Source organism: Lipotes vexillifer, unplaced genomic scaffold (genome assembly GCF_000442215.2).
Source record: "Lipotes vexillifer unplaced genomic scaffold, Lipotes_vexillifer_v1.1 scaffold393, whole genome shotgun sequence".
Lineage (NCBI taxonomy): Eukaryota > Metazoa > Chordata > Mammalia > Artiodactyla > Lipotidae > Lipotes > Lipotes vexillifer.
The window spans coordinates 3,209,823-3,228,885 of NW_006774564.1; the positions used below are offsets into that span (position 1 = coordinate 3,209,823).

The 19,063-nt window shown below is 38.2% G+C and overlaps 1 protein-coding gene across 3 annotated transcripts in view; it reads left to right on the forward strand.

Annotated features, from left to right (window-relative positions):
- Positions 1–19,063, forward strand: part of SLC25A24 (solute carrier family 25 member 24) — a 42,700-nt gene that overhangs the window by 4,164 nt on the left and 19,473 nt on the right. For 2 of the 3 annotated variants that reach the window (XM_007449341.1, XM_007449343.1), the window contains exons 2-5: positions 8,183–8,309; positions 11,584–11,671; positions 16,456–16,567; positions 18,524–18,682. In XM_007449341.1, coding sequence (XP_007449403.1) covers positions 8,183–8,309; positions 11,584–11,671; positions 16,456–16,567; positions 18,524–18,682 — 486 coding nt within the window. Of the gene's footprint in view, positions 1–4,230; positions 4,351–8,182; positions 8,310–11,583; positions 11,672–16,455; positions 16,568–18,523; positions 18,683–19,063 lie in introns of those variants that run through there. The other variant, XM_007449342.1, reaches the window with a different exon arrangement.

The following is a 19,063-nucleotide window of genomic DNA, read 5'->3' on the forward strand; positions in this document are numbered from 1 at the left end:
TCCTGCTGATCAGGGCCAATTTACACCTACTAAGAGGGTGACTTCCTTTCTTTCCTGTTGGTCCCTGGACACAAGGAGTTACAAATGTCCAGATGGAAGCTATAGCTTGTAGTTCAATGGGACCCTCATTGTGTTCCCTGACAAGAGTATATCTATCCTGCTTGGGGACCAGAAGCTAACCCTGCAGAGCCCAGAGATGTGGGGATGGGAAGCAAAAAGTCCCCCTTGGGTCAATGGGAGTGATAGTAAGTGGGACCACTCCTGCTTCCACCTCTTAGTTCCTGGACTCATGTGTTCTTCCTTTTGGGGGCACAAAGCCACATGGTAGGTCTCTGATTTAGTGTACATAACGGTATCCCGAAGGGTGGCAACCCATTTTTGCCAAATATTGTCTCCTAGGTGGTGCTTCGGCTGTGCTTTCCGTAGGACATTGCAGCATTCTGTGAGGTTGGCTGCTTTCCGATGGTGTGGGGTGTGAAATGGCCAGTGGATCCAGTGGTCTCGGGCCCACGTCCACACCTCTTACACTATGAAGGGATCCCCTGGTCAGATGCTGTGTTCTGTAGGGATTTCACGCCTGTGGATCAGGCATTCCACAAGCCCCCAGATAGTGGTGCTATCTGAACCTTTGTGGGCAGGAAAGGGAAACCCCTGCCTTCCTTTGAGGAAGACCCAGTGTCCCTTACACCACAGGAGGCACCCAATATAACTGACTTTCCACCGAGTGACCAGTTGGCCTTCTTGAGGAATAGTGTCATGTCAGGGCCAGGCAAGGGCCAGATCATGAAAGGCATCGAGGACCTGCCAGGTGGTTTGGACTTTTATCAATTGAGTGACGGGAGCACTTGGGAGATTTTAAGCAGGAGGGAACACAGGCAGACTTATGACTTAGGGAGATCACTCTGGTGGCTGTGCAAAAACAGGAGGAAGAGAGGGTGTGGAGGGGAGCCTGGGCGACAGTAGCCAATCACATACTTGGAATTAGGGTTACATGGTCAGTCTTTATGGGGGAGAATTTCAGAGGCATAGGTCAAGGGTTTGTATAATGTCAAGGATTGGGGAGATTACCCACTTGAGTATCTAGAAATGAGAACTATGGGGTGATTCTTCAAGGGAAGGTTTCAAGATAATTTGCATCTAAAACAAATACTCAACCTAAAGTGAAATCTCTATAAATTTCCGTCTGACTTGATCTCATCTCCGTGTTGCCAAGCTTTTGTAACGAATTTGGCATGTAGAAGAGAGCAGATTTCTGTTTAAGTTCCTTTAGGCCTTAAATGGAAAGAATGTGGAACATAATAAGGAATACAATAACTAATTGTTACTAAGTGTTCCAAAAGTATACAGGGAAGGGAAAAGACATCAAGGCAAGTCCTGAGACAAAATTAAGAACTAGCTAGAGGCGAACTCACTATGGTTTCTTCTGATATGAGTGACCCTGCTTTTCCATGTGTTTCCAAATCTCCTCATTATGAAATTAGTGTTTTAGAAGAGATAAAATTCACATTAAGTTCTCCAGTGACTCAGGAATTGAGAGTAGAAGGTAGTATGAGGAACAAGGAGATACAGTAGTTATTACTAATTTTCCCGTAAGAATCTAGTAATCCTATCTGCTTTTTGGAGTATTTTCCATCGTTTCCTCCCTCCTCCCTCTTTGCCTCCCCCTCCTCATTGTTTTTCATCAAAGGCCACGTTAGAACATTTTAAAAGGCAATCCCAATGTTTGGATGTCATTTGAGGTACTCTGAGGAAAAAAATTTCAGAACATCAAAGAGCAGAAGAAATAATCTGAATTTTAATTTACTGAAATGGAAATCAAAAGAATAAACCGATGATGAAGAGTCAGCAGTTTTAGCTGGAAGTATGCTTATTTTGGTTCAATTTAGGCTTGGAAGACTTCAGAATAGTGTAGAACCAAAAAAAAAAAAAAATCTGGATTTAGAATTAAGGCAATAAAATGATGAGATGATCAGGTCTATGTTTTGCTCTCTTCTCTCAGTTATATAAAATGCTGTTAGTCTGTTTTCTTTATTCGGAAGTCTGGCTGTGACTTCTATCTTTTCTACTTGGTCTTTAGACTCTTGCGCCTGCCTGGATGTCTGTCTTCTATGACTCTTTGTGACTACTTGCATTCTCTGCAATGCCCAGGGAAGGATCATTCCCTGTGGACTGTAAAGTTCTCTTTTGTTGGAGAATTCCTTGTTGATTGGGCCACAGCACATCTTGTGAAACAACATTAGATGTTTGCCACTGCTCAACAGCTCTGGGGAGAAACGTTTATTGAGAAGCTTGCAGTAGTACTTATGACTAACCATGGCATAATCTCTTCCTGGCAAACCCATGGGTAGTTCAAGGACATGGGATGGTCCTCTCTGTGTTTTCGGTACTTGACACGATGAGTAAATAGAGCAAAAACTGACAGATAATGGCTTGATTAGATTATCTTTATGAATTAAAAAAATTTCATTTTGGGGGAGCATTTTTATGTTCACAGCAAAATTAAGAGGAAGGTCTAGAGATTTCCCATATCTCACCTGCCCCCACGCCTGCATAGCCTCCCCCATGATCAACATCTGACACCGAGTGGTAACATTTGTTACAGTTGGTGAACCTACATTGACATATCACCCCAAGTCCATAGTTTATTAGGTGTTGTATATTCTATCGGTTTGGACAAATGTACGAAGATGTGTATCCATCTTTACAGAATCATACAGGGTATTTTTCACTGCACTAAAAATCTCTCCTTCCACCCATTTCTCCAACCGTCTGGCAACCACTGATCTTTTTAATGTCTCTATAGTTTTGCCTTTTCCAGAATATGATATTGCTAGAATCATACAGTATGTAACCTTTGCAGATTGGCTTCTTTCACTTAGTAATATGCACTTAAGATTTCTCCATGTCTTTTCATGGCTTGATAGCTTTTTTCTTTCTAGCACTGAATAATGGTCCATTTTCTGTATGTGCCACAGTTTACTTACCCGTTCACCTACATCTTGGTTGCTTCCAATTTTGGCAATTATGAATAAAGCTGCTACAGACATTTGTGTTTAGATTTGTGTTTAGAAAATGTGGACATACATTTTCAGCTCCTTTGGGTAGATACCAAGGAGCATGACTGCTGGATTATATGGTAAAAGTGTGTTTAGTTTTGTAAGAAATTGTCAAACTGTCTTCCAAAGTGTACCATTTTGCATTCCCACCAGCATGAGAGTTCTTGTTACTCCATATGAATTTTAACATTCAAGTTTTTAAAGAGTACTCCATATTTTTAAAAGTAACTTATGTAAAAAGTGAAATTTTGACTGTGAAACTACACTTCCACATTTCCAATGGCGCCAGATGGGGGACCACAGGTATGTGTATAGGGAAGCCAGAGCCCTCAGTGGTTACGGAAAGTGGCGATTAAGAAGATGCCATAAACATTGTTTATGAGTATCTCCTGGACCCCAGTTGACTTAACTTCTGCCCATTTTGAGATTATCCTCCCAAGTGTGCTGCCACAATCTGTACAGATGGAGATGGGACTCCTTCTGTTCAGCAGCCTTGCTCTGGAGCCACTGCAGATACTGAGTGAAGATAAGGAACTGGGGGAGAGGATCACAGAAGAAAAGGCCCACGTAGTCAGATTTTCATTCTGGTCCCAAGCTTCATTACAATAATTCCCAAGTGTCTTAACCTTAGAAGAAGAAGTCTTAGGTGTGACCAGACAACTTAAAAAACAAAAAAATGTTGGACCAATACCACCAGTCATTATGGCCCCACAGTCCATGTCTCAAAACTCCCCTACCCACTTTTCTCTAAAAAGAAGTTCTACCTTTAGAGACAGACCTGTGCGGAGGTCTCTCAGGAAGCTTCTGGAGGAAAGGCTCTTCCTGGGAGTGAGGTGGGAAACAGGGAGTCTGATTGGCTGATCTGGGAGTGAGGCCGGAACTCCATGGCCTCACACTCCAGGCCTGGCCTCTAGCGCCAACCCCTCTGAGGCTCCCGGCGCATCTCGTGCTTCTGCTCTGGAGCCGCGGGGATGAACCGTCCCCTTTCCGTTCTGTACCTGGCCCAGGGGCTTTGGCTTTGGTAGCAGAGAGGCAGCTGCTACCTTAGGTCTTTTCCAACTCGGCCTGTGGTGGGCAGAGATCACCATCCTCCCTCTCACTTCCACCTCAGGGAGACTAACAGGGGTCACAGCGTGGACCACTCGAAGCACTTCTGCCACCAGAGACATCCCAGATGGACGCCTTCGATGAAGAACTGTTTTCGTACCTAGACTATACTGAAGATGGGACCCTGGACATCCTTGAACTTCAGGAAGGCCTGCAGGACATAGGGGTCATTCAGGACGAAGGGAAGGTGGGCTTCAGTGGGGCTGTGGTCGGAGAGATGTTGGGTCTGAGAATTCTGGAGGGGCCTTGGGCAGAGAAGGGTAAAGCCAAATTTACACGTTCCCAAGCTTGATGCTGGGCCCCATTATAGTTTTCAGGTCTATTACCAGCGTTACTGTATGAAGAATAACAGCGTTAATAATACTCCTCCCAAGCATTTTTCTCAATTTTCTCCCTGGCTCTAATAACACTTCTAAATTCAAATTGCTCTCAAGATGTTGGCTGCAACCTTGTTTTCGGAGTCACCTTGTTCAATGTACTCACCTGTTACTAGTAGCCTAGATGTGCATTTAGGCCAAAGATGCTCTCTTCCCACTTTGGGGAACTGGCATAATCACTGTGTGTTTTGGGAGTTGTGTGGGAGTTGGAAGTTCTCTAATAGTGTATTTTGGTTTCTGTTCTTGGAAGGAGGGTGATCAGTCTGAGTGGCTTGTACTCTTGGGGTTTCTCCCATGCTGATGTTTCCTCATAAGGTGCCTTTATCATCAGACTTTGTTTTTTTTTTTTTTTGGCAGTACGCGAGCCTCTCACCACTGTGGCCTCTCCCGTTGCGGAGCAACAGGCTCCGGACGCGCAGGCTCAGCAGCCATGGCTCACGGGCCCAGCTGCTCCGCGGCATGTGGGATCTTCCTGGCCCAGGGCACGAACCCGTGTTCCCTGCATCGGCAGGCGGACTCTCAACCACTGCATCACCAGGGAAGCCCTATCATCAGACTTTTGAAGAATGAGCTTGGGCATTTTTTCCTTTGCAAATCTTTTCCCCAGCAACCTAGATGAGAGGATCCTTCTCAGTATGCAGTGCCTAATGCATATTTCTATCAGTGTATTTCCAAGTTATCTTCTGTTCAGAAGTTATTATTGAGTATAATTATTACTTTCCAATGATCTTTGCTCTTTGGATGTTTAACCCAATAGATGGAGATCCATGAGAGTTAAAGACTGGCAAATTCATTTAAGATAATTGGCACTTCATGCTCAAAAAACTGTCAAATGAGTTCTGTCGTGTTAAGATTTGGTAAAACTCTTCCTATTAGCCACGTGAACTTTGGGAGTCTTTAGTTTGATCATTCACTTAGTCATTGATCAGTTGTATTTTGAGCACATTCTATATGCCAAGCACTGTGTCCTGGTTTCCTCATTTGTAACATCAGAGGCCTGGACTGGATGCTGTCCATGGACCAGACCAGTCCAAAATATTATCTCTGTAAAGTTTACTTGGATTTTTAAATTGTGTTTTTCCTTTTCAACCTAAATGTCCTTCATGCTTTTTTACAGCTACTCTTGTACTTAGATTTTCACATGTGACTTGTATTGATATTTGTTTATTTGATACAAACTAACCTTTTATAAGAAATTCAGGATCATGCCATAGACAAGTTTAACCCTTTAAAACACATTTCTTCTTTATCAAAACAAATTTTTTTGCATGTTTGTCTTTTGTTTTTGGTAAGAGGTGGTGTGAACCATATAAAGGCTTTTTATGACTTTTTATCACATATCAAAACTCTGGCAGTCTCTGCACCAGGTTCTGCACATAGAACCTTATATTTCAGGGAAACTGATGTGGCTTTTCCTCAGGTGATGGTGACATCTCTAGGAAGTTTTGATGTGAGTTTTCACCCCCATGTCTCCAGCTTCTGTAGTAGAAGTTTATTTATATAGATTGAGAATTCAATTGATTTGAATGCTCCGCGGCATGTGGGATCTTCCTGGACCGGGGCACGAACCCGTGTACCCTGCATCAGCAGGAGGACTCTCAACCACTGCGCCACCAGGGAAGCCCTCAATTGATTTTTTAAATATAGAAATGGTACTTACATACTGCTAAGAAAGAAAAGATACAACTTTTTATTCTGAGAACAGATTTTTTGAATGATATTTGATTTGGTTTGTTTTTTTTGCTGTGAAAGGTGAGAGACTGAATATGCAAATAGACAGTGGTTAGACCGTATTTAAAATTGAACTTTGAATTTTATAATGTGTGCAAATGTCAAATCACTATGTAGTACACCTGAAACTAACTTAATATTGTATGTCAACTATATTTCAATTTTAAAAAATTTGAACTTTGACCTAAGACCTACCCAGAAAACTACCCCTTGTCTATAATAAACAATCCAGGAAGCCAACCCGCTGTAAGTCAGACTTACTGGAAGCCAGAATGCTATCTCTAGTGACAGTCCAGGAAGCTAAACAATAACTTGTGTAACAGTCAGCCCCAAATGGCCAGAAATTAATTGGTAACTGACATTTTCCCCAATTTTTGTCCCTGCTTCCAACTTAAGACCAACTAGAAAAAGCCAAATATGCCCCCCTAACCAACCACACAGGATGCCCCACTTTTGCTTTAGCCCACCTACAGTTTTCCCAGGCCAACAGTCTCCAATCAGGGCATACCACAAAACTCCGTTTTTTCCTACTATAAAGCTTTCCCACTCTTCTTCCTGCCTTTGAGCCAAAATACAAGTGACAGTGGTTGACTTCCTTGCTATAGTAATCTCAGAATAAACAGCCTTTCCTTTTCTCCTTTGACTGGTCTTTATTTCCACAGAGGAATAAGCAATGAAACTCAAAAGTCAGAGTCATTAGACAGTTGTAACTCTGGGAATCTTTATTTACCATAACAAAGGCTAATGAAATATGGGTAAAAAAATCAGGCTGTTCAAAGATAGCGTTAGAGATGTCCTTTAACCTGTAATTTCTAAAATGATCGTTGTTCACTGTTATTTTCATTGACCAAAATATAAACTTCTTAGATGAAACTTCAGTACATAAATGGGGCCCCAGAATGCTGTGACATTTTCTCTTGGATTATGCAAATCTCAGTGTATGTGTTGAGTAATCAGAAAATAATTTCCAGATGAAAATCATCCTCAGTCTAATTTGTAAAAGTAATTAAATAGCAATAATTATTTTTCAGTGACACTACAAATGTATTTGCTTTTAAAACTGTAAGTAATAATTGATGGCATTTAGGTTGCAGATAAGAGAATGCTAGTCATACTAGTTTAAACAAAAAAGGCTAGAATTCTTTGTAGATACCCTTTATTAGTTTGAGGAAGCACCATTCCTAGTTTGCTCAGAATTTTTAGTCACGAATGATATTGAATCCATCAAATGTTTTTCCTCATTTATTAAGGTAACCACATGACTTTTCTTTTTTATTCTGTTACTGTGGTAAATTACAAGATTAAAAAATATATGTTAACCCAACCTGGGATTACTGTAATACATTTATCTTGTGTATGTATGTGTGTCCATATATAGTGTTATGTATATATTTATTATGTACATATGTATATATAATATATAGTATTATACATGTACATATGTGTATGTGTAATACATATAGTATTATATGTGTATATATATATATATAGTATCCATTTATATATTGTTGTATTCATATAATTATAAAAATAGTATTATCAGTTTTATATATTGTACCCATATATATTATGTATATATATATTATGTGTGTGTATATATCAATACATATATTTGTGTGAAATAATATATTATTTCTTTCTCAAAAGGAATGATTTTTCTTAATAGAGATAGACAGTTTGATATGACAGCTTTTTATAAGAATCATCTTTAGGAAAAGATTATTTAATTTTGGAAATTACAGGGAAAAATACTATTTTAAACATTTAAATTTAGGTCAAGATTTTGTCTTCTATCTTGGGAATTATAAAATACAAGTCTTAATAGGAAAACAGCCAATCTGCTTGACATACAAAACATCTAGTATTTTTAACCCATATAAAAATATCTCTAATTTTTTTCTTTTTTTGTAGAAAATTTTTACTACTGGTGATGTCAACAAAGATGGAAAGCTGGATTTTGAAGAATTTATGAAGTACCTTAAAGACCATGAGAAACAAATGAAACTGGCATTTAAGAGTTTGGACAAAAATAATGATGGTGTGTCTTTCTTTTCTGTTTCTCACCAGCTATGAAGAAGCACATCTCGTGCTTCCAAAAGTCTAAAATAATGTATATTTAGTCAGTCTATTTTTAGATGATAATTATTACTTGTGTTAATACTTGTTTTTCTTAGTAATGTGATTTTTATATAGAATGTTTTTATTGAAGAAAAGTTACATGTCGCTTTGCCCAATGAATCATAAACTGTGAGTAGGGCCTTTGTAAAATATTAATTATGGAACCTTATACTGATTTGACTTAAAGCTATGGGTTAAAAATAATAATTATGTTTTTTTGCTCTCTGGGCAAGAGAGTTATTTTTATTCATACTAAGCATGAGTATTATATATTCTCAAATTTAAACAACTTTCAGATTTTCTTATATTTGATAGTCTTTTTGAAAGAATTACATGTGATCAAAGAAGATGCTCTGATTCTGAAAGTTAGAAAAGAAAATAGCAGATAGACGTTCAGATATATACCTTCTGATTGGGATTATAGTTTTTCTATTTAGATTAATAGCTTGGAGTTAGAGTCCCAGTCATGTGGAGCAAAAAGTAAGGGCCACTGTAGGAGAAAGAGAAGAGCTATCAAACCCTTATCACCAGAAGCAGCCTTTGATAGGAAGAGGACATTTATTTTAAAAATGTATAATGCAGCCTCAGACCCCTTCCCACGCATGAGTGGTCAAGACCATTTCATTCAAGATTTGTTATTCAAGAAACAAGTTAAACAAATAAATTGAGAGAAAATATGGTTCATACCAGGGATAGGCAAACTTTTTTTTTTTTTTTTTGTAAAAGTCCAGATAGTATTTTAGCTTAGTGGGCCGTGTGATCTCAGTTGCAGGTACTCATTTTTGCTGTCACAGTGCAGAAACAGTCATAGATAATATGTAACTGAATAGGCATGGCTGTGTTCCAATAAAACTTTATTTACAAAAGCAGGCAACTGGCCAGAGGGTTATAGTTTGTTGATCCCTGATTTTTACTGAACATTAACTTCAGTTAGACTCAAGGCAAGTTTCTTCAAACAAAGAAACAACTAAACCCTTTGAATGGTTTTGATGATTGTTCAAATCTGTGACTTGGCCAGGAAGAGCTGAGTTTGTGGTGGAAAGTAGTACTGTTAGAATATTTGTTACCACCCATAAACCTTACATTGTATGTTCCAAGTCTACCTTAGTCCAATCTTGTAGCAAAATTCAATTCTTATAATCAAATTTATTTCTTCCCTCAAACTTTCATCCCACCCTGAACCTCTAAAGTTCAGCTGCAGAGAAGGGACTGTCTATATAGTGTTAGGGCAGGCAGTAGCGGGAGATGAAGCTACCTCAGTATCATCTCCAGATACGTAGAGGCTGATCGTTCAGTACGTACAGTATGCACGTATCAATGGTCCATTTCAGAAAATTCTAAATGAACCAGAAGAAATAATTAAAGGTGAAATATTTTTATTTTATTTTTTATTGAGGTATAGTTGATTTATAATGTTGTGTTAAAGATGAAATTTGTAGTAAATACAAACAGTTTCCCCTCAGTTTATCTTGTTTTTGTAATTTAAAAACACTTTTTCATTATAGGTTCATACTTTTGTTTATTAGACTTTCTTAAAGCAAAGCATATACAGTCTATCCTCATTATCCATGAATTCTGTATTTGAGAATTTTTCTACTTGCTAAAATTTAACTCCATAAGTAACCCCCAAATCAATACTCACAGTGCTCTTGCAGTCATTCATGGATTTGCGCTGAGCAGCCACAAATTTCATTTTCTTGGTGAGCACATTTCTAAAGCTGAGATAGAAAGAGGCGATGTGCTGCGTTCTTGTTTTAGCCTTTTTATTGTAAACAAGTCCTTCTGCAGTCTACTTGGTGCCATGTTTTTTGCATTTTTATGCTTTTTATTGGTGATTTCACTATTTGCAATGGCTCCCAAGAACAGTGCTGAAATGCTGTCGAGTGTTCCTAAATGTGGGAAGGCTGTGATGTGCCTTTGGAAGAAAATACGTGTGTCAGAAAAGCTTCACTCAGGCATGAGTTATAGTGCTGTTGACCATGAGTTCAATGTTTATGAGTCAATAATATATATTAAGCAAGGTGTCTTTAAACAGAAACACACAGAAAACAAGGTTTTTGTATTGATTGGTTGATGAGAATATTGTGACCAGAGGCACAGGAGCCTAACCCTGTATTTCCCTTAGGAACAGCGGTTCGGTTCTTTAGTTCTGTGTTCATGGTGACCTTATAGAAAGTAACTACAATGAATAATGAGAATCAACTGTACTTCTTTGAGAGTGCAATCATAAAGGAGATTATTCAGAGTGGTATTTGAAAAATTTCATCGCTAACAGGGTGACGCCTCTAACTGCTCTTACATTGTCCAGATTCTCGTGCTGCTCCTTTCTTCTCCCTGGGAGAAGTCTCTCCAAATCCTGTCATTCCTTCAAAGTCCTTCCCTTAAAGGGAGTCTTTCCTTTCACCACTAACAGTAATTTTTGTTTTCCTCTTTTCCTGGAGAACTTTGCTCTTAATCCTGGTTTGGCATCAGACCCTTTGGTTTGTTTACCTGTTCCATGCATCTTAGTCTTAGGATCCTCATGGGTCTGTGGGATGCTTGAGGGAAATGCAATCTTACATTTATTGCTTATGTTTTCTCTTTCTTCTCTTCTGATTCTTCTCTGTTCTACAACATGCTCTAATTGCTCTTATAATAATTTTCCTACTTCCATCATCCTACTATCCTGCTTTATTTTTATTGCCAGATTTCTCAAAAGAATATTCCACGCTCTTTGGCTTCATTTAGTCATTTTCTGCTTTCTTTTAACTCAGTGCCTTACATCTTTATGTATAATAAATGCTTAATCATTTATTAAAATGTAGAAATGCGTGCTTTAAAATTAATAGATCCTAGCTTAATTGAATTTACCTCAGAGTCACAGTATCTTGATTTGAATCTCAGTTCTGCTGCTTCTTAATGTCATTCTTGGTAAGGCCATGTAAGCTCTCAGTCTTTTCTTTAGATGGAATGTCATTACTTACCTACAAGGCTGTTAAGATTTTTGAATGAAATAATGTGTGTATATTTGTTTAATGTATTTGTTGAAATTTGAGTTGGTGTTGCAATGTGTACTTAAGCAAATCTATAGCTCATCTAAATTCACAATTTTACCTTAATCAGTTCAAGACTCTCCCTTATAAAGTGAGGGATTTGAAATTCATGATTTCTAAGGTCCTTATCAGTTCTGAGTTTATAATTTTTATTTTTTAAAGGAAAAATTGAGGCTTCTGAAATTGTCCAGTCTCTCCAGATACTAGGTCTAACTATTTCTAAACAACAAGCAGAGTTGATTCTTCAAAGGTAAGCTCTTCCTCTATTGACAGTTTTTTTTTTTTTTTTTTTTTTTTTTACTTTTAGTATCCTGTATTAGAGATCTGCCTTTGTAAGTGTGGCTTAAAACAAATCCTTGTACCTTACCATTCCTCACTATGTACTTTCAATATCTTTCTCCCCTTTTTCTCGCTTTTCATTTTGTGTGTACACGTATACCTAAAGTGTAGGAATGGGAAACTCTTTCAAGGCCTCCAGGGCTGGTGCAATAGAAGAAGCCCTGTTTGCCCTTTGACGTGACTCCTTTACCACTCACACAAAACACTTCACTTCTGAAACTTCTGGTCACTGAATATGTGGGGTTTTTTCCCCACAGCAAGCAATTCTAGCTGACACTACCTGGGTGTCCTATAACGTGACTCAATTCTAACATTGTCTACCTGGAGGTAGTGTCAGATCCCACAGATTAAGGACTCAGTTTCACAAGACTTCTCTCCACTTCAGATGCCAATCGCAAGTAGTAGGTACCCAGATTACCCACATCTTCTGCCTGACTTGACTACACATCAGAGGTTCCCGTGACGTTCTCCCTCCTTGGGTTCAGTTACCTGCTGGAGGAGCTCACAGAACTCAGGGAAACATTTACTTATTCTTACCAGTTTATTTCAGGATATTATAAAGGATACAGATGAACAGGCAGACAAAAAGATATGTAAGGAGAGGCCTGGGAGGGTCCTGAGCACAGGTGTCTTTGTGGAGTTAGGTGTTTCACTCTGCCAGTGTATGGATGTGTTTGCTAACCAGAAGCTCCCTAAATCCCGTGCTATTGAGACGTTTATGGAGGCTTCCTCATGTAGGCATGCTCAATTATTAACTCCATTTTCAGTCCCTCTCCCCCTCTGGAGAATTGGGGTGGGATGGGGGTGGGAAGGGGGCTGAAAATTCCAAGCTTCTAATCATGACTTGGTTTTTCTGGTGACCAGCCCTCATCCAGGAGCCATCCAGGAGCCCACCTAGAGTTGCCTCATTAGAACAAAAGATGCCCTAGTGCTCTTATCACTTAGGAAATTACAAGGGCTTTAGGGGCTCTTGCCAGGAACAGGGAACAGAGACCAAGTTATATATTTTCTATTATCTCAGTGTTTTAAAAGGCAGAATCGGATTGTGTTTTCAGTAGTGGAAATCACGGACCTTCCCTTGAGTGCTTGGCCGTCAGCGTGACTTGTAATACCTCCAAATATCAGCTTCCTTTCTGCCATTTCACTGTCTCTTAGTATACTCAAAACTGAATTCATGGGAGAGAAGTCTGAAAGGTGCTGATTGAAACAGCTGAGGCTGAGTCATCAGAGTATGAGAACAGGAATCAGTTGGTTGAAATACAGCCTCCTAGTTCTACTTTTTCAGTAGACGACATGGGTGGGGAGTAGCTGAAATAGGTAGGCAGTTGCTCCCAAACATGTGTGCTTCATGTATCTTTATCTTCCGCTCTCAAGTAAAATCCATTTTCCATTTAGGCTTTCATCTCCATCCCTCTTTCCTCTAATTTTCTTATCTCTAGTTCCCTCTCCACATTTGTTGAGGACCTTGGCACTTGTCAAATAGTCATTTTCTCTTTAAGTCCTAGGAAACTTCAGTATTCGGGCTGGTGACTCCTCTTTCTAGCATCAGTGTTCCTTGCCTTCCTCAACACACCTGAGACTTTTATTCCATTTTGCTTCAGCAGCCCACTCCCTCTCAGGATTGTATCATAACTTGAAGCCACTCCTCGTCTGAAGTCTTAAAAACCTGTGTATCCTACCTTCTGACCCTTCTTCCTCCAGATTCTACACTATCTTGCTCCTATGGCACTTGCATTTTGACTTACAGATCTCTGGCCCCTTCATTTCCACCAGTCCGTCAATCTCCTCTTGATTGATTCCTTCCACCACTCCTATTTACTTTCCCCCAATCCTGAACCACCCTCTCAGTTGTTCTCTTTGCCCAAGCATTTGGGCTATGAAACATTTCTAGAGAAAAATGAAACCATACAGGCCCAGGAATAACCAAGACATTCTCGGAGAACCCTAAGGAGCTGGGGGCCTGCCCTATCAGATATCAAAGAGTTGTTATAAGCTATAATTAAGACTTAGTGGTATTGCTACACAGATAGACAAGTTGACAAGTGGAACATACCATCCCAGAAACAGACCCAGCCGTATCTGGGATTTGTCACATGAGAGAAGTAGCTTTGCAAATCCCTGGGAAAAGGAGAGACTATGCAATAAATGGTTCTGGTGCACCTGGTTATCCATGCAGACAGAAATACAGTTGGGTACCTGCCTCACGCCGTGCACAGAAATCACAGACATCGAAAACAAACTTATGGTTACCAAAAGGGAAAGGGAGGGTAGGAAGGATAAATTAGGAGTACGGGATTAACAGATACAAACTACTATACATAAAATAGATAAGCAACAAGGATTTACTGTATAGCACAGGGAACTATATTCAATATCTTGTAATAACCTATAATGGAAAATAATCTGAAGAATTTATACATATAACTGAGTCACTTTGCTGTACATCTGAAACTAACGTAATATTGTAAAACAACTGCACTTCAATTAAAAAAATCAAACTAAATGTGAAAGTTACACTGCAGTACCTTTAGAGGAGAAAGAAGCAAATGTCTATATCTCAGTATAGGGAAGAATTTATTTTAAAAAAATACAGAAGTCAGTAACCATATATGAAAAGATTGATAAATTCAGCTGTATTATAATTAAGAGCATCTATTCGTGGACACTATAAATAAAATGAAAAGACAAAGAGAAGGTACTTGCTAACTTACAACTTGAAGGATTAAATCAACTATATAAAGAACTATAAACGTTTAAGAAAAAGACACAACCCATTAGAAAAATGGGCAAAAGATATGAACAAGCATTTCACAAGGGGAAATACATGAACAGCCGATGAATACGATGAGATGCTCAACTTCGTTAGTACGTTGAAGAGAAACACAATTCAAACCCACAGTGAGACTATCTTATTTAAGAAGTTTGTCAGCACTAAGTGTTCTGTGGCTTTAAGCTGCAGAGTTTGGAATTCATTTATTCATTCAACAAATATTTGCTCTGCGCCAGGCACCTTTCTAGACACTTTGGTCACATCAGTGAATAAAATAAAAAATCCTTGCCTTGTGGAGGATGCTTACATGCGTGTGTGGGGGTTTGAGGGGTAGGGTCAGACAATAAACAATTGCATTAAAATAGAAAATAGTGATTAAAAGACAGAGCTATAAATATTTTAACCCAGAAGAATAGTGTCATAAACATCAGTAGTAACTAGGACTCTTATGCAAGATGTGGCACATATATACAATGGGATATTACTCAGCCATAAAAAGAAACGAAATTGAGCTATTTGTAATGAGGTGGATAGACCTAGAGTCTGTCATACAGAGTGAAGTAAGTCAGAAAGAGAAAGACAAATACCGTATGCTAACACATATATATGGAATTTAAGAAAAAAAAAATGTTATGAAGAACCCAGGGGTAAAACAGGAATAAAGACACAGACCTACTGGAGAACAGACTTGAGGATATGGGGAGGGGGAAGGGTGAGCTGTGATAGGACGAGAGAGAGACATGGACATATATATACTAACAAACGTAAGGTAGATAGCCAGTGGGAAGCAGCCACATGGCACAGGGATACCGGCTCGGTGCTTTGTGACCGCCTGGAGGGGTGGGATAGGGAGGGTGGGAGGGAGGGAGACAAAGAGGGAAGAGATATGGGAACATATGTATATGTATAACTGATTCACTTTGTTATAAAGCAGAAACTAACACACCATTGTAAAGCAATTATAGCCCAATAAAGATGTTAAAAAAAAAAATATGGAATGTTAACACCTGTGTGCTGGGACAATTGAAAGTTTAGGTGTAATTTCATGCATGCAATCAAAGTTAAAAGTGGCACTGGAAAATATAATCATAAATATCTGAAAATAGCATTTTATCTGACTGCCATCTTTATGCATCACTTTCACACAAGTCATAGAATAAATATAAAATTCAGAGGAGCCACCAAAACTTTTTTTTCAGATATATTCATTAATTCAATAAATAAATGAGCACTTACTTTGTACTGCCCATTTTAGATGCTGGGTCTACAGTAGTGAACAAAACTATCAAAATCCTGGGCAGTTTAAAGTTGCTTTTAGGAAAATAAACAGGTACAAATGACATTATTGCCAAGAACCTACTAAAATAAGCAAAAAGTTAATGAAAAATATCCAAGGCTACAATATGTTAATTTTAAATGTTGAAGATAAGGTACCAGGATTTCTTAAGACTCAGAAGGCCCAATCACCAAGTTTGATTTTATTTTTTACAATCGTTTTTAATTTTCTTAGCTTAGAGAAAATTGGAGAAGGAAACTGATAGTGTATTTTGAGTATATTCTGAAGTCACATCCAAATGTTACAATAGAACATTAAGAACTATCTTCTTGAGCCAGTGTAAGAAAAAATGGATCATAAATTCATTCATTGCTACCCCCCAATTTTATCTTCCAGCATTAGTGTTTGATAGCTCATTGACTTGGAGTTTGACCGAGCACCAAAAGTAGCCTGTAGTGAGACCTGTAATTTGGGGGTCTATTTTTATCTAAATGATTAAAACAGATTATCAAATGCTTGTTGCCATTTCCAAAAACCTTTTAAGAATATTAAGTTGGAAGAGAAACTGTCACTCTGCAACATGGCCAATAATGTTCGTTTTATTTATACATTTTATTTTGTTCTTTAATCTGCTTCTTTTTATTTTCAGCATCGATGCTGATGGGACGATGACAGTGGACTGGAATGAATGGAGAGACTACTTCTTATTTAACCCTGTTACAGACATTGAGGAAATTATCCGTTTCTGGAAACATTCTACTGTGAGTACACTTTATGTATTAATTTATACTTATTTGGAGCTGTAAGCAATTGGTATGGTTATCATCCAAGAGCACTCTGTAACACTTATGGGCCATGGTACCCGTCTCAATAGCTCTTTAACTTGTAGAGTTCTATGTATTCTGTTTGGTGTATACTCAGAGTATATTAAAGCTTTTTTTAAAAAATTAATTTTATTTTATTTATTTTTGGCTGTGTTGGGTCTTCGTCGCTGCGGGTGGGCTTTCTCTAGTTGCAGCGAGCAGGGGCTACTCTTTGTTGAGGTGCGTGGGCTTCTCATTGCAGTGGCTTCTCTCATTGTGGGGCATGGGCCCCAGGCATGCGGGCTTCAGTAGTTGTGGCACATGGGCTCAGTAGTTGTGGCTTGTGGGCTCTAGAGCACAGGCTCAGTAGTTGTGGTGCACGGGCTTAGTTGCTCCGCAGCATGTGGGATCTTCCCAGACCAGGGATCGAACCCATGTCCCCTGCATTGGCAGGAGGATTCTTAACCACTGCGCCACCAGAGAAGTCCCGGGGCTTTTACTTTTTATCGATAATATATTGCCTAAATAATCTCAGTACCTCGTGGTTGATAATGACCAAAGATCCCTTCTGAAACTTGCTTGTTCAGTCAACCACCTACATTTATCTCTGGCTTAAGGCACCTATAATAATAATCATGGAAGGTTAAAAAATCTTTGGCTCATCTGCTTAGTATTGCACACCTATCCATCTGTATTCTTCTAAACTTTCAAATTTTAATTAAATTTCATTAATATCCTACTGAAATATCCTGGGGTAAATGAAATTCATTTCATTCTGCGATCTGTTCCTGAAAAGAGTGGGAACTCTTTGAGGGAATTTTTATTTTTCTAACGGGCTTGACTTCTATACGTATTCCTGGATTTCAGTATGTTTTATATGCACTAAATGAAGCCTAGAGTTCACATTGTTACTAGTAACAATGCCTAAACTTACCTAGAGCATTGTAGAATTATTGGTGACTAATGCCTTTTCAACTATGAGTATAAAATAGTACTATATTTGTAGTTCAGTTGTCTTGATAAATTTTATACTTATGTGAAGTCATATTTACATAATCAAATTCTTATTGTATCTTGGGAGATAGTAATAGTTGAGGCTACAATCATGTATCCATTTTATTGATTGTAAAATGAAGAAATAGAGGGTTACTACTATAGCAAAGCTCCTTACCCTGACACTCTTACCTATAAAATCTTTTACACTAGAATCATTTAGATAATAAAGTTGTAAAAATATTATTACAGAATTTTGTTTCTGTCAAGCTATGTTTGTAACCTATAGTAATATTTAGAGAAGATTGGAAGGTAGATCGTTTTAAACAATACCTCCCTGTAAGCTAAATTTTATATAGAATCTATTGCATGTTTTAAATGACAAGTCAGATTTATAAAAATATTTACAGACAGTCTATATAGGAAATGAGTTTAGGGGTACTCAAATTACAGTTTTAATTTAATTTTTATTTACATGTTTATAGCACATATCATTTTATAAAGTATAATGTGTATATAATTTTGAGATAAGGTGTGTATCTTTGAAGAACTGACAAATTATTTTCTTTCTGTAGCTAAGGATTCACTACCTCTGATCAAATGCTGCTCTTTCATTCTGACTTAGACCTAGAAGAGAAAAGTTATTCTGAATCTATTAAGAAAAAAGTTGTAATTTTTGGTTTTGTAAATTTGTAATTACTGTTCATTTTCATTTCTTGCGGACTGATACTGTACTTCATTTAGTGTGAATAGGCTACTTATAGTTGCCTATATGCTCAGATTGGCTCAGTATAGCACTTTCTAAGGATTGAAGCTGATCTTAATTATAAAATGTGTAATTCTTCTTTCAAAGAAGCAAACCTTCTGGAATGATCTGTCTTTAGTTGATGGAGCCTGGGGCTCTTTCTTCCATTTTAACAGGGTATTGACATAGGAGATAGTTTAACTATTCCAGATGAATTCACGGAAGATGAAAAGAAGTCAGGGCAGTGGTGGAGGCAGCTTTTGGCAGGAGGTGTTGCTGGTGCCGTCTCTCGAACAAGCACTGCCCCTTTGGATCGTCTGAAAGTCATGATGCAGGTGAGCTTTGCGATCTTCTAAGTTTGCCCAAAATATTCTGAAACAATGAGAAATACGGTGCTTTGAAAAAAGTTTAAAAGATTTCGCAGTGATAGTCATACCTTTAAAAAAAAGTCTCTCAATTTTATTGCTATTAATCCTAAATTCAGTCCATGTTAAGTATTTCAGTGTTTGACCAAACCTTAAATTGTTGGTACATGTGTGTGATGAACTTTTAATCTTGGCTTTCTGTGACTATTCAAATGTTTAATTAGAAAAGGAAATCTCTAGCCATTATTGTAGGGTTCTCCTTAAATTACTTATATTTTCCATGTATTTTATGTTCCTTCTCAAAAGAGGGTTTTTCTGAAATCTAGAATCTTGGAACAAGGATGTAACTTA